The sequence below is a fragment of the Papio anubis genome, chromosome 14, assembly GCF_008728515.1.
Source record: "Papio anubis isolate 15944 chromosome 14, Panubis1.0, whole genome shotgun sequence".
NCBI classification, from domain to species: domain Eukaryota; kingdom Metazoa; phylum Chordata; class Mammalia; order Primates; family Cercopithecidae; genus Papio; species Papio anubis.
In genome coordinates, this window is record NC_044989.1 from 101,807,710 (window position 1) to 101,822,719 (window position 15,010).

General features: G+C 45.7%; 2 protein-coding genes and 1 long non-coding RNA gene across 10 annotated transcripts in view; 1 reads left to right on the forward strand and 2 right to left on the reverse strand.

The window, feature by feature from the left end:
• Positions 1-595: 595 nt before the first annotated feature.
• RPL31 (ribosomal protein L31) lies at positions 596-5,297 on the reverse strand. Of its 2 annotated transcripts, none has more exons than XM_009184787.4 (5): positions 4,695-5,297; positions 4,211-4,317; positions 2,740-2,865; positions 960-1,072; positions 596-668 (listed from the first exon to the last, which is right to left on the reverse strand). In XM_009184787.4, the coding sequence occupies exons 2-5, from the start codon at positions 4,315-4,317 to the stop codon at positions 637-639; spliced, it is 378 nt and encodes a 125-aa protein (XP_009183051.1). In that variant the 5' UTR covers positions 4,695-5,297; the 3' UTR covers positions 596-636. The 2 variants fall into 2 exon arrangements, with proteins under 2 accessions (XP_009183051.1, XP_021780814.1); XM_021925122.1 differs by lacking the exon at positions 4,695-5,297 and adding an exon at positions 4,499-4,517.
• On the forward strand, positions 4,766-13,368 carry LOC103877157. The gene is made up of 2 exons (XR_636738.3): positions 4,766-5,924; positions 11,041-13,368. It is a non-coding gene; the product is annotated as an uncharacterized LOC103877157 (long non-coding RNA).
• Positions 10,231-15,010, reverse strand: part of NPAS2 (neuronal PAS domain protein 2) — a 175,121-nt gene continuing 170,341 nt past the window's right edge. For 4 of the 7 annotated variants that reach the window (XM_009184788.4, XM_031655443.1, XM_031655440.1 and 1 more), the window contains 2 exons: positions 13,517-13,697; positions 10,276-11,650 (listed from right to left, as the gene is read on the reverse strand). In XM_009184788.4, the coding sequence (XP_009183052.3) occupies positions 11,468-11,650; positions 13,517-13,697 (364 nt within the window). In that variant the 3' untranslated portion in view covers positions 10,276-11,467. Of the gene's footprint in view, positions 11,651-13,516; positions 13,698-15,010 lie in introns of all 7 variants that reach the window. The other 3 variants (XM_003909038.5, XM_031655441.1, XM_031655442.1) reach the window with 2 other exon arrangements.

Below are 15,010 nucleotides of genomic sequence, written 5' to 3' on the forward strand. Positions count from 1 at the left end.
CAGCAACACTGCTTTAGGACTGAACTATTAATACAAATTTTTGTTATTGATACCTTAAGGAACTTTACTTCTGAACCTTGGCTCCAGGTAAAACAGGGCCATTACAAATGAGTTAAAATATGCATCTGGTTATCTCACCAAAAATCAATTATTTTAGAAGACAACTATATTCAACATAGATGTAGGCAGAAACTTAAAAGACGTACTGCCACATTAATTTCATTAAATTTAAGATGCTACAAATAGTATGTCATTTTAAAGTTGTTTCCTAAAATGTTATGATGCCAATGGCAAATGGATTCTAAATCCTGGTTTCTGGAAAAATGCTTATCTTTGAATTAGCAAAACATACAAGTAGAATCATTAACAATATGCCTTCAGTATCCCAACTACCCACAACAGTGGTTCTAAAACTAGGTTGCAATTTGAAATCACCTTTAAAAACCTGCCTAGACCCTGTTCACAAATCCAACCCCGGGGGATGGGGAGAAAGCAACACAGGCAATCAATGTGGGAAAAGCTCTTCAAATGATCCCATAATTAGGATAGGATATACAAGCACATTATGCTGTAACTAAAAAGAACCAAAACAAAGTCAATTTTATAACTTTATTTGATGTATTTGATGATCAGCGATTAGTTCTCATCCACATTGACTGTCTGTAGATCTGTAAAGAAAATGACAGTCAACTTCCACACCCACATCACATTTCATATTTCAACTCTAAAAACCTTTTGTAGACGGGTCTGGGCGTGTAGCATTCTATTTTCCACAACCTTTTTACATCCCAGATATGGGCCAGTTTTGCATTCTTTAGCATCTTCCCACACCAACACACAATTTAAAAAGGGTACAATGATGTGTGTCACCCCTAGCTTAACAGATGAATTCACATTTTAACGGAGGTAAGGACATTTTTCTAATGAACTTAAATGGCTTTATGGGATGGAGAACTTACTTTTGAAAGTGGTAACAGGTACATAGGTAACCAAAGTATAGAGCTTATTTGGTGAATCTTCATCCTCATTACGTTTTCTGGACAGCCGCACACGGATTCGGTATGGGACATTCCTAATAAAAACATAATTGTGTTGCTAAAGTCAATGCCTCCTTTCAACCAAGCAGCCACTAGCTGTGTTCACATATCTCAGATCCCTGCTTCTAATGCTGTCCTTTGCTCTACTCTGACCAACCTAGAACTTACCAGTTCCCTGGAAAATGAAACATAACCCCCAGATGCACATTAAATGCTGTTACCACAGGAGGGATGCCTGTCTGAAGATATGTTAAGGTAGCCACCATTGATATTCAACCAATTAATCCTACGCAGATATCTGGGTCCAAATGTGTTAGTCTTTTGTCTATCACCAGAAACTTGTTACGTGATTTTTGTTACATTAAATTGTGAAGGCCAGGCGCGGTGGCTTAAGCCTGTAATCCCAGCACTTTGGGAGGCTGAGGTGGGTGTATCATCTGAGGTCAAGAGTTTGAGACCACTCTGGCCAACATGGTAAAATCCCCATCTCCACTAAAAATACAAAAAATAAGAGCCAGGCGTGGTGGCTGCCTGTAATCCCAGCCACTTGGGAGGCTGAGGCAGGAAAACAGCTTGAACCCAGGAGCTGAACGTTGCAGTGAGCTGAGACTACACCACTGCACTTCAGCCTGGGCAACATTAACTCCATCTCAAAACAAAAAACACTGTTAAAAACTCTGCCACAGGCGCATATTCAGTTTATCTCCACATGCAATCCCCTTGTCTTATCTCATCCTCTCTCTAGCATCACAGCTGATTCTCTTTCCTCTATCGATCTTAGGATGTGCCGGGTATTGTTCTAGGCCCCGGATTCCTATAAACTCAGGACCTCTTTTGGCTCCTGTAATCCCATTCCTCTTATCCCAAGGCAGGCATCGGAGGACACCTCTTCTGCTGCACCCTTAAATGTCCACCCACAGAAGAGCTGGGTCTCAGGTCCCTGTCTTGTTCATCTCACTTAATCCTAAGTTTTAAATACCACACAGATGCAGACAGTCCTCCCCGCACCCGTTTCCAGAATCAAGTAGTCCACACTGTCACCATTCCTCTAGCTGCCCTTCACTCCACTTCTGTTCTGGCACCTCATGACATCCTTTAAAGCACAAGCCTCCCCTGTTTTCTGGTTCCACTTTAGAGCAGGGTCCCCCAACACCAGCACTAACACCTGGGCTAGGCAACTCTTTGAGGGAGCAGCCCCATGAATTGTAGGGTGTTTAGTGTCCCTGGCCCATAGTATCCCTCAGTAGTGACAACAACAAACACTGCCCCTGCCACAACCCCGAGGAGGACAGGTAAACTGTCCCAGGCCAAGAACCACTTCTCTCATGGTGGACTTGCCTTGCTGTCTAGAGCTACCCTACATGGTCAGCCCTCACCCCTCCCTCCTCCTCCACTGGGCTCAGTCATTTATTCCACCCTACCTGCACTCACCACCCTGCTCCCAGATCCCGCCAAGCTTCCTCTCTGTGCAATGCTCTTTCCCACCCTACACTGCTGGCTCCTTCACTTGGGTCTCAGTTCATAAGCCATTAAATTAAGGGCTTCCCTGCAGATACTACCCAACCTAAGTCACAGTCACAGTATTTTTTTTTATACTTCCACGTGCACTAACCAAATTACTGAACTGATACGGGCTCTTGCAGGGTAAGTGAAGCTGGTGTCATTGCAAAAGTTCACCTTCAAATACAGATAACTTTAGCACCTTATTCCTTTGGCCCAGACAGCTTTGTTGAGCCTGGTATCAATGCGCACATCTGGAGTTCCCATCTCCTTCATGGCAAATTTCCGAATCTCTTTGAGTGCCCGAGGGGCACGCTTCTTGAAGCCCCTACGATTCAAACATAAAGTGAACAAATTAAAGGAGCACGAAATTAGGTACATGTAAGAAATCCTCAATGTCATTGAGAGGCTCCTGGAAACTGACTTTAAGCAATGTCCCATTTAACAAAACCAAGTTTTTACAGCATACAGTAGGCCAGTGTGCTTCAAGCTCAGTGAGGACTTACTGTAGATGGTATGTCCTCCTAAAACCAGCCTAAACCAAACCTTCAACTAGGCAGTAACAATCTTTTTTTCCCACCAGTGTGTAATGCCCAGCAACTAGCATAATACTTAGGACAAGAAGATGCATAATCCACTTTCTGAAATCCTCAAAATATTAAATTTGATTAAATGTCATGTCTTAAGACAGGACATGTTTTTGGAACAGATCATTCAATGCTATTAACTTCATCTATGCTTAAAGAGCAGGGGCCTGAAATGTGCAGGCAGGTTTCTTCTTGAGTATGATGAGGGCAACAGTTAACTCTATGAACGCATCAAGCAAGTTCACTTCACTTAAATACTTAAACATCCAGAAGTAAAAGGTAGTAGAAATAACAGCAGTTGGCAATCCGTTGTTCTTCACACAGCTTATGTAAGCAACCTATTGGTTACAGCTGACGGTATCTAGTACTACAGAGAAAAACAAACCAGGGAAAAGAGAAAGCATTAGGGAAAGGGGCTGCAGGTTTCTCTAAGACGACCAAGGTAGGCCAGGTGTGGTGGCGGGCTCCTGTAATCCCAGCTGCTCCAGAGGCTAAGGCACGGAGGCGGAGGTTGCAGCGAGCCGAGATCGCGCCACTGCACTCCAGGTTGGGGACGGAGCAAGACTCCGTCTTAAAAAAAAAAAAAAAAAAAGGGTGACATTGGACTCAAGGTCTAAAGGCAACGAAGCATTTATTTGTGGAAAAAAACATTCAGGCATAGGGAAAAATAAAAGAGTAAAAATTCAACAAAGCAGCTACTTTGAAACAGAAGCACGCCCGGTATGATTAAGCGGGTCAGCCAATGTGGGATCATGGCAAGAACTCTTGATTTCTAACCTAAGATAGACCGATGCAGGATCTGAGAATAGATCCCTACGTATGTCTGGGTAGGGAAGGGAACAGGAGCAGGGAGCTGCTACTGTCAACATTCCGGTAAGAATGGGGACGGTCAGAAAGACCAACGCAGCTGGTCAGACGGTGAATGTATTCGGAAAGCAGAGCCCACAGGATTTGTTAAATTGCCAATGAATGAAATAGGGAAGGCCACAAGAGGAAGAGATTGGGGTGGAGATGATTCGGCGCATCTCTGAGAGTGACAACCAGACGCATGAGTTCGAGCCCCAGGGCGGCTACAGGGATACTCACACTCCATGGATGCGCTTGTGAATGTTGATGGTGTATTCTCGGGTCACCACCTCGTTGATGGCAGAACGGCCCTTTTTCTTCTCGCCACCCTTCTTTGCGGGAGCCATCTAAATGCAGGCGACAAGGAGGCTCAGAGCAGAGTTGAACAAGCTCAAGCCAAGTCCTCCCTCCCAGCCTCACGCGGTCACTCTCGGGGCGCTTCCAGGTGCTGAGAGTCTGGCCAGGCTAAGTCGGTCACCCAGTGGCCCACGCACCCGCGCCCCTCAGACACCTCCGACCTGGAAATACCTGCCGCCCCGGCTCCCCTAAGCCCGGACACTTTCCTCCTCAGGCTTCGGGAGCCCTTAAACGCAGCGTGTATTCCCATTTCCCACAACCGGAGACCCGGGCTAGCTCGGGAGAGATTTTGCGGTCCCAGTTAACACAATCCCAAAGGAGGATGGGGCCGGATTCCAGAAGCCCAGACTCCGCCACCCATACTCACTCTGCCGGGTCCAAGCTGGAAAGGAAGAGCGCGAAGTATTGTGGGAGAAGCAAAGCCGCAGTTGCAAGTATAACTTCCGGGTCGCCAGGCAAGGGGGTGTGGCTAGGGAAGGGGAGAGACGAGGCTGTGACGTCAGCGGCGCGCGCCGAAGTGGGGACAGCGAAAGGGCGTCGGGGCGGGGCCGCGCCTTTGGGCCGCGAGCTCGAGTCCCGCTTCTCTCCGACGGAGTCCGTCTGGCTCCGCGAAGGAACTTGCGTCTCGTGTCTAAGTCTTCGGATAAAACCAAAACCCAGGCCTACAGATGTATGGGAGCAGGGCCAGGGAGGGAGACTTTCGTTTGTTTTCCGCATTCATTCATGCATCCGACCAACACTGACTGAGCCTGAGTCGAGCGAGGTACCTGGCTGGCGGTCCCAGAGTCAGACGCAGCCCGGCGTTGGAGGTGCTTGCGTCGAGCAGGGCCGGCACGGGATTGCCAGTCTTTGCTGTCAAGGGCGGTGGAGCCACAGGCCTGTCGCGTCGTGCCGGTGCATGGGTGACCGAGTGGGTTGGATATGACCCGAGAAATGACAGATGTGAGATGACACGACAGGGAGATCTGAGGAGGTCCCCAGAGAACGGGGAACTGCGTGTCACCAGCCTAGAGATTCGGAGACAGTCAGTTGGATCTGTGGACCCATGTCTTCCTTTTTCTTGACGAACTCCCTTCTTTCACAGGAGCGCACCATTTTTAGTGGTTTCGTAAGATGAGTACACAAGCTAAAAAGTTTCTGAGCCCTCAGATATCTGAGAATTTATTCAACCCTCAAATTTAAATTCTGGCTTAGATGGAATTCTAAATTGAAAAGAATTTCTCCCCAGCATTTTGAAGGCAGGTTTCATTGTCTTCCATTTTTCGGTGTGGTTGAGAAGTGATGCGTTATTTTTTTCTCTCTGAAAGATTTTAGGATCTTCTCTTTAAAGTTGTGAAACTTCATGATGATGGTACCTTGAATTTAAGAGAAATTTCTCAGGACGAAAGAGCTTGATGTCCCAAGTTGAAAGGGTCCACTTAATGCCTGGCACTTTGGTGAACGGGAAAATGCCCGGACCGAGTCACCCCTAACCTACTAACAGAGTTTTCAGCAGTGGACATGTTTCAGGACCTCACAGACAAGACTGGAGGCAGGCAATTTCTGGGCTGGAACAGGGACTCTGATCTCATGAGGAACCTTTGCATCCTGTATCAAGGTAGATGTTGCACTTGTAGGTTTCCCAGCAGTCCTCAAAGGCAAGAGATGGTGTTGGACAAGCAAGCCTCCCCCCATGCCTCTTATCAGACTCCAAAGGCCTTTCTAGAAACCTCCAGTCGCTTTCTGCCTGTCATTGGCTAGAACTAGGGACTCCATTTCAGTTAGGCTGGGAGAGCACATACCCGCCAAAAGCAAATGGGATTGTCATCATTACTTTGGCCTAATGATTAGTTGTGTATTTTTTGGGCTGGGCTAGACACATTGCTTTTGTTTGGTTTTTGTTTTTGTGTGTGTGTGTGTTTTTTTTGAGGCGGAGTCTCTCTCTGTCACCCAGGCTAGAGTGCTGTGGCGTGATCTCGGCTCACTGCAAGCTCCGCCTACCGGGTTCACACCATTCTTCTGCCTCAGCCTTCCAAGTAGCTGGAACTACAAGGCACCTGCCACCACGCCTGGCTAATTTTTTTGTATTTTTAGTGGAGACAGGTTTTCACCATGTTAGCCAGGATGGTCTCGATCTCCTGACCTTGTGATCCGCCCGCCTCGGCCTCCCAAAGTGCTAGGATTACAGGCTAGACACATTGCTTTTAATGCACGGAAGTGGGGTTCTGTTAACAAGGAAGAAGAGGGGCTAGCACAATTTGTTTCAACCCAATGATGCTTGCTCTCATCTCCTTTCCGTCTCCTCTTCCTCTTGCTCAGGCACCCTAAAGCCTGCCTCAGGCCTTTCATACCTCAGGGCCCTTTTCAGATCATTGTTCTGATCCTGGCTCCCTGCAATCACTCTCTGAAGATGGGATCTTGCCCCTTCTATCCCAGCACCTAGAGAGGGATTAAGGGACAGCTTTCTAGGGTACCATCCGTTAGAGGTAATAAAAGTGTTACTGTAATAAATCAGAAGTCTAGTGCCAGCTGACTCAAGTTTCCGTATAACTGATAAAATGTGAGTAGATCCTACCTCTTGTTGAAATAAATAGACCCCTCCAGTGGGAATCTACAAAACATCCCTCTAAGATGTCAACTCTCCTGCCTCACATAAAGGTTGAACAGAGGTATAATAAGGACTGTTAGGTTTGAGGACTGAAGATCATTTGCCTGCCTGGAGTTCTGCAGACGCTTCCAGCTTCTCTTTCCCTCTCAAGCCCCAGGGACCAGGCCAGTGACTGCTGAGCCTCAAAGAGACCAGAACCACATAATACGAACTTTGTAACTCTCTGGTTAGCTGGGCTAATCACTCACATGTTTTTACTTTTACTGATTAGCAGAGAATCCTTAAAATGAAACAAGATCTGAATGCTTCCCTGTGGGGGCAGCAAGAAAGTAGACAGGTTGCATTCCCGTCCACCAGCTTTAGGGGCGACAAATCTAAGGGGCTAGAGGAGTCCTCCTTGGCAGTTTCATGCTGGACTGAGCTCCAGAAAGGTCCAGTGGAACTTTCCAAGAAGCACCGCCGAAAGATTTTTAAAAGGAAAGAGGCGTGGTGGTGAAGAGGTGTTAAAGAGGTAGTGTGGGTAGCCCAGGCCTGGGAGGTCAGTGTGGAGGCTGTTTCTGTGACCCAGCTTAAATGGGGCCCAAATGAGGCAGCAACTAATATGACAGAGAGGAGAGGAATGGCACAGGAGGTATTTGAAATTAAAATCAACAGTTCATAACTGACTTCATATGGAATGTCAGTTTAGGAGAAAATGCTGAACAAAATCACATTAGAAAAGTAGACTACAGTATAATATATATTACATTGCAGAAATCAATGTGATTTCATGACTGGAAATGTTTTCAGCTCCATCACAACAGGATGACCCAGTAATAGCAACAGAGGCAGCACTTGACCCAATACCAGCTCTTAGTCTTACTCTAGGTGTCTAGATTTTAATCTCTCTTTTTTTTTTTTTTTTTTTTTTAAACTAAAAGGAATCAGGACTCCTTGGAGGTAGTTGTCTCCATGCTTTGAGATAGGAAAAATAAAAAAATCAATCAATCAGTATGGGCCTTGACGGTATTGTTCCCAGAAGGAAATCTGGAGTCTGATTTCTGACGGGCAATGCTACAAAGAGAAAAGAGCCAAACACAGGAGCCGGCTCTCACTGGCCGGGTTGTACCAATTCGAGCATGAAATAAATAACAATGGTCAATTAGAAAAGTTGAGTTCATAAAAGGCCATGAGTTCCTGTCTTCATGCTTAAAATAAAACATGACATATAAAAAAGGTAATTGTAATTTAAAAATGAGTCAGTATCATAGATGTGCCTAAGTGTGGGTAGGCACAAATCCTACAAGAGTTCTTTTCTTTTTTGTGTGTCCAATGAGCTTTTCTTTCCAGAAAAACAAAGCTGTTTGTATGCATAGTATGAAATTCATGCATGTCTGCCCAAAAAGCTGCTAACAGGTGTCCCTAGAGGATGCAAATTAGTTATTTCTCTGGGACAATAATGGCAGACTTGGAGACCTTCAGGCTGTGCCTACACAAAGTGAAGAGGGAAACCAAAGCAGTCTTGTACCAAAACAAATGTTACCAGATAATTTAGACAAGAGTGTGAAATGTCATGGCTTAGAACAGTTGGCTAGTTCCCCATGTTGCATGCACAAACAACATTTTAAAATTAATGTAATGAATTTTAGTTGAATTAGAGACAGTAGATACATTTTAACTTAGTTGAAAAGATCATAAACAGTGTACTCCCAGTTCACATTTCAGTCATTTCACATGAGCCAAGACTTTATAGTTTTCCAAATAGGTCATGGTCTTTCTGGAAATAGGACAGCATTGCAAAATAGCCTTTTAATGAGCAAACTTTAACGAATCAAAAGTTTAGGGATTAAAATTCCCATGATGAATGTGGGTTTAAAGAAATATTACACAATAAGAATTTTCTGAGTTTATCCAAATTCTGAACACGTGTAAGATTTAAGCAAAGCTAAATCAAATTAGTAGCAAGGCACACTCTGCCCTTTTTAAATGACTTCCAGCTAGAAAATCCTAGGACGATAAATATGCTGTCCATTAAAAATATTGTTCTGCTTAAAAAAATGCTGACAGCAAATTAAAATACAAATTCTTTTACAGACAAATCAGATCTAGAAACCTTTGCATTTATAAAACATGTAAAAATAGTGAATAAAGTTTCACATAGCATTTTTAAGAAGGGGGTTAATTTCTGGTTCTTTTAAAGAGTGTTTTAGTGTGCGCAAAATATTTTCACTTACCTTTTTCTCAGGATTAGAACAATTGTATGCATAATAAAACTTTTTGGATGTACTTATACGGCACCATCTCTGCCATCCAAAACCGATCCTAGTCATAGAACTGGGAAGAGCCATCCGCATTCTACACGGGAGGAGTAGGAGCAGCGAGCCATAGCAATGCAGCAGGGAAAGAACTTTGCTCTCTTGGGCCGATGCTTTTGGAAAGGGCATTGCCATTGCAGTGGTTCTCAACCACAGTACACCAGGGTACCCTCCTTCAGCCCCATGAAGCCTCATGATGGGTTGGCTGTCTGTAGTTGGCAGAAATCTTCTAGATGCTGCGGCTATGCTCCCACCCTCAACATGGCCTATGTACACATCTTATATGGAGACACACATGCTGCCCACGTCACTGATATCTAAATGTTGGTGGCGAAACCCCATGCAGTTCCAGCTGAGTGAGTTTAATGATGGGCTATAAATGAGAGCTTTGGTGGAGAATGTCTTGGTCGCCTCCATGGATTTTACCTGTGTCAAGATTAAGATGTTGGCGGGGCATGGTGGCTCACGCCTGTAATCCCAGCATTTTGGTCGGCCGAGGTGGGCTGATCACTTGAGGTCTGGAGTTCAAGACCAGCCTGGCCAATATGGCGAAACCCCATCTCCACTAAAAACACAAAATTAGCGGGGTATGGTGGTGGGTGCCTGTAATCCCAGTTACTCAGGAGGCTGAGGCAGGAGAATCACTTGAACCAGGAGGCAGAGGTTACATTGAGCTGAGATCATGCCACTGTACTCCAGCCTGGGAAAGAGAGAGAGACTCTGTCTAAAAGAAAAAAAAAAAGATTGAGATGTTTCCAGAAACTTTTTTTCTGTTTTGTTTTGCTGTCACTTCTACAGTAAACCATTGTTTTTCTGGCACAAACTTTAATACAAAGATCAGAACCTGACAGGCCGATGCAAAAACTGCAGCTCAAAAAGCTGAGCGCCTCTGCCTGACTTACTGATTGCTTGCTTTCATCTTTTCCGTATCTTTGATTATCCTTGAAACATCTTGAAATTAGAAAAAAAGAATTACTGGTGAAAAGATGTAGGCAGGGATGTATAACAAGGGACAGAGGAAATTGTACAAATTTGTTAATTTATTACAAAATTTTCACTCACAGAAAAACACAAGAAAACTTTTATACTTTTATATTTGGGAAAGGAACTGGTATCTCAGATACAAAATAATTTACACATAAGCCATACAATTTTATTTTATATAGAAATAGGTCATTATTACAACGACTGTACAATTCACTACGCTTCATCTTATAATTACATAAAATCTTTTCTTTAGAAACATCTCAACAAAACATACAAAAAAAGCAAAGTGCATTTTGAAAAGGAAAATCCAATTCTCAGTATTCTCATGAAGATATGTAGAAAGATGCAGCATTCTCACTCAAAGGGCCAGCACATGGCGGGGTCTCCTTGGGGACTGCAGTCCCCCAGGCCTGTCTGGCTTGTGAAACCTCTCCCCTCACAGGCTTGGAGTTCTCAGCAGAATTCTGGAATGTTGGCTGGCATGATTGTGCTTTGCTTTGAGTCCACCTTTGTAGTTGCAATCAATGAAGTAAACAGGAAACAGTCCAGTGTTTTATTTAGGGGCTAAAAAATCACCACCAGCATGGCATGGGGTGAAAAGCCTCATCCCATTAGGGTTTAGGCCAGAAAGTGTGAATCTGTAGCTTGGTTAATAACAACCAGCTTCTCTGATTGGTGGGCTGTTGTTGTTACTGTGGTCTCTGAACGAAGCCATGAGACCTTATTATTTTTTAAAAAAACAGAAAGTGCCTAAGTTATTTCCTCTGTGCAGCTGTGCAAATTAAAACAAAAACAACCATTTAAAAATAATGAAAAATAATCTCTTTATTCTCTCTCTCCAACAGATCTCTGACCCAGTCCTTCTCCAATACAAAGGAAAGATGATCAAGAGAGTGAAGGCCAGCTAGCGCAGATGGGCGGGCCGCAGGTGGCTAGAGCAACCAGTGCACTCTTGGGGGATGCAGCGAGATGCGCCATCTCTGAAGGTAAACCGACCAACGATGCCTACACGGGGCACCTGGTTCCTGTCCAGTATGGCTATAGAGTGTGCCCAAGAACCTCGGAGGCAAGAGAAACACGGTCAGTATTCCTGATCATTTCCACTGCAGCAAGCACTGCGCTCCAGAGATGGTTACCATCCAGGAGTTCTGAAACATATGCAGTGTGCACAAAAGCCAGGGGTTTAGTTCAGACTCCTCTCCCCATCTCCTGTGGCCACCCCCCTCATCCATTGGTTAAAGCTGATTGTGTCCCGACTTCAGTGCCGGGGCACTATCGGGGCGGCTGCTGGAGGCCTGATGACTCAGACAGACTGCTGACCCTTCGGGGAGGACGTAGGGGCTGGGGCTGTGCTGGGGGTGGTTGGGGGTAGCCCAGGGTCCCTGGCTGTTGTGAGTAGGTGGAGAGAAGTAGTGAGTCCTGCTGCTCACTGTGCAAAGAGGTTGGTGCCTGTACCTAGAAAAAAAAGAACAAAGGGCTTCAGAGGTGGTTCTGATGTCTGCCCCTCAGCTGTCTTACAGGGCAGTGTGGGGCATGCTGCAGATTGAGTTAGACTATAGGGCTGTCTTTCTTGGGGGGGTCATGTGGGGAGAGGTGGCTTTGGCAAGACCTGGGGGTGTGGTGGGGATGGGGACGAAAGGAACCTTAGGGTGAATTCTGAAGCTAACTTCTCCGCCAATAGCGGGGGCACCTTCTGGCCCAATCAGCCTAGGCCTGTGGCTGTGGGGAATGGTTTCATAAACACGTGCACATGATCTGCATTATAGCCAGAATGTTTCTGGATGATGGAGCCTGAGGCCACATGCAGATAGTTGACAGGGCAGAATCCAAACACACATACAATTTGCACAATTTTCACTGCTGGTCCCTGATACCGTAGCTACCTCCAGATTCACCAGCACCTACTAGGAGCATCTTAATTGGAAGTTTAAAAGCTTCGACTGGCCAAAGCCTGACTTTGGAAACTTCAATCTTACCACCCACTATTCCCTTCCATGAAATCTCCTCCTGCAAGTAACCCAGCACCCCCCTGCTCTCCAAGCTGCCCAGGCACAGCTGCCCTGAACTTTTGCTCAGGCTGTCTGGCTGGAACACTGTCCCTTTATCTTCACCCTCTCCCACACTTCAGGCATTTCCTGGACATCAGACTCAGCAGTGGATGCCTTCTGAGCCCTCCCTCTTCTCAAGTCCCTTCCTCCATGAAGGCTTCCCCACCACAGCACTCCCACTCTTCCCAAATCCGAGCTTGACTGCACTCTGTGCTAACCCACCTTCTGCACCCCACCCCGAGGCCCCTAAGGGCAGTGAGTGGGCCGAAGAGCTCTCTGTATTCATAGCCTGCATCTTGTATGCAACAGGTGCATGCAAACTTGTCTGTTGCTCATTTCCCATCCAAAATCACTTCTGGGTCTCGAGAACTGACAAGATCTGCAAAGCCAAAGTCTGAGCTGACTCCCACTATGCGTGGGGTCAGGGAGATCTGAAAATTACAGCACAGATGGCTTAGCAGCATTGGAATTAAACTACATTCTAGAACTTCAAGGACAGCTATCTTCATCGCTATCTACAGTACTCAAGAGGACTCAGTCTCTGCTCATTCTCCATGGCTTTGCAGGTGCAGGTGGAGCTGCAGGCCAGGGAGGAAGCCCCCTAGGACACAGAAGGGCTGGGTGAAAAGGGGCACCCTGCACATGGGCAAGGGAAGGCCAGGCCCTTCTGGAGCTTGGCAGACGCAGACGTGTGGCTCCCACGTGAACCTGCAGACCAGTGGCTCTCACCCTCCCTGCTTTTGGCATACTTGGCACTTGCCTGAAGTGATTTTTGCCTTCTAAGTAGTGACCACATGTAAATGAGCTCCAAATTTTCCTGGCAAGCCCAATTTCACACATCACTGTATTTACTAAGGCAGGTTAATGGATCTTTAACTAAATGTGATTTAACTTTATGTTTATATAGGACTTTATAAACACACTGAAAAGTCCAACATAGTCATCAATGTTTTTTGACTTCTGCTCTAAAAACTATGAACATGTCTAGCTGCAAATCCTTGAGTAAAAACTACTTTTTTAAAAAGGAACCTTTTCAGCACATAATCACATAAGGCATAATAGCCGACTCATAATTTCACATACTCCGTAGATATAGACTTCATAACCTTTAAGCATGAAAAACAATCAAATGAGAATCTTTCTGGGGCTTACTTCTATACTAGGGATAGAACAACCTTGAAAGCAAGGGAATAAAATATCTTTGAGACTCGGGGTACGGAGTGTGGCCCGGCTCCCAGGCCTGCACGGGGGCCCCCTGGGCTTTGGCACCCACCTGCAGGTAGTGCTGTGGTGGCTGCTGCCGGGCCTGTGCGGGCTGCAGGGGTGACGGTTGGGAGGCGGGGAAGCTGGGGTGGAGCACTGCCTGCCCCATCAGCAGGACAGGCATCGGGGCGCTGCTGCTGTTGACGGGGTGTGCATCTGGATTTGGAAACACGGTCTGGCTCTGTGCGTACCTGTTTCACGTGGGAAGGAGAAAACAGGTCCTTTAAGAAAGCAGTATTGATATGACACCCAAAGCATGAGCAACAAAGAAAAAAACAAGTAAGTTGGACTTCATAAGAAACTTTTGGCCAGGCACAGTGGTTCATGCCTGTAATCCCAGCACTTTGGGAGGCTGAGGCGGGAAGATCACAAGGTCAGGAGATCAAGACCAGCCTGACCAATATGGTGAAACACCGTCTCTACTAAAAATACAAAAATTAGCCAGGTGTGGTGGGTGTCTGTAGTCCCAGCTACTCGGGAGGCTGAGGCAAGAGAATAGCTTGAACCCGGGAGGTGGAGGTTGTGGTGAGCAGAGATCACGCCACGGCACTCCAGCCTGGGCAACAGAGTGAGACTCCGTCTTAAAGAAAAAAAAAAAAAACTTTTTTGCATCAAAAGACACTATCAACACTATCAACAGAGGAAAGAGGCAGCCCACAGGGTGGGGGAAGACATTTGCATATCACATATCTAATAAGAGACGGATACAATATATAAAGAATGCCTACAACTGCACAACAAGAAACCCAAACAACCCAATCAAAAAACGGGCATGGGGCTGACATTTCTCCAAAGAGAAGCTAGAAATGGCCAACACACACATGAAAACATGCTCAGCATCACTAGCCATTAGGGCAAAGCAGATCAAAACCAAAATGAGATGTCCCTTCACACTCATTACAATGGTGATTATCAAAAAACCAGGAAGTAACAGGTGTTGCTGAGGATGCAGAGACATTGGAACTTTAGTGCTCTGTTACTGGGAATTGTCAAATGCTGCAGCCACTGTGTTAAATGTTGGCTCTGTGTCCCCACCCAAATCTCATGTTGAATTATAATCCCTAGTGTTGGAGGTGTGGCCTGATGGGAGGTGATTGATCGTGGGTGGGGACTTCCCCCTTGCTGTTCTTGTGACAGAGTTCTCCCTAGATCTGTTTGTTTAAAAGTGCGTAGCCCCTCCCCCTCTTTCTCTCTCTCCTCCCGGCCATGTGAAGTTGTGCTTGCTTCCTCTTCACCTTCTGCCACGATTGTAAGTTTCCTGAGGCTTCCCAGAAGCAGAAGCCTGTACAGCCTGCACAATGGTGAACGAATTAAACCTCTTTTCTTTATACATTACTCAGGCTCATGCATGTCTTTATAGCAGTGTGAGAATGGACTAACATGAATGTATGGTAATTCTTCAAAAAATTAAACACACACAATGACCATTCTACCATATGATCCTGCAATTCCACTTCTGGGTATATACCCAAAAGAAGTAAAAGCAGGAAACTGAAAAAGATAA

Coding starts and splice junctions, on each gene's coding strand:
- RPL31 (XM_009184787.4), bottom strand. CDS start 4,317: ATGGCTCCCGCAAAGAAGGGTGGCGAGAAGAAAAAGGGCCGTTCTGCC. Junction 2,866..4,210: donor CACAAGCGCATCCATGGAGT/GTGAGTATCCCT, acceptor TTTGAATCGTAG/GGGCTTCAAGAAGCGTGCCC. Junction 1,073..2,739: donor GTCTGGGCCAAAGGAATAAG/GTGCTAAAGTTA, acceptor TGTTTTTATTAG/GAATGTCCCATACCGAATCC.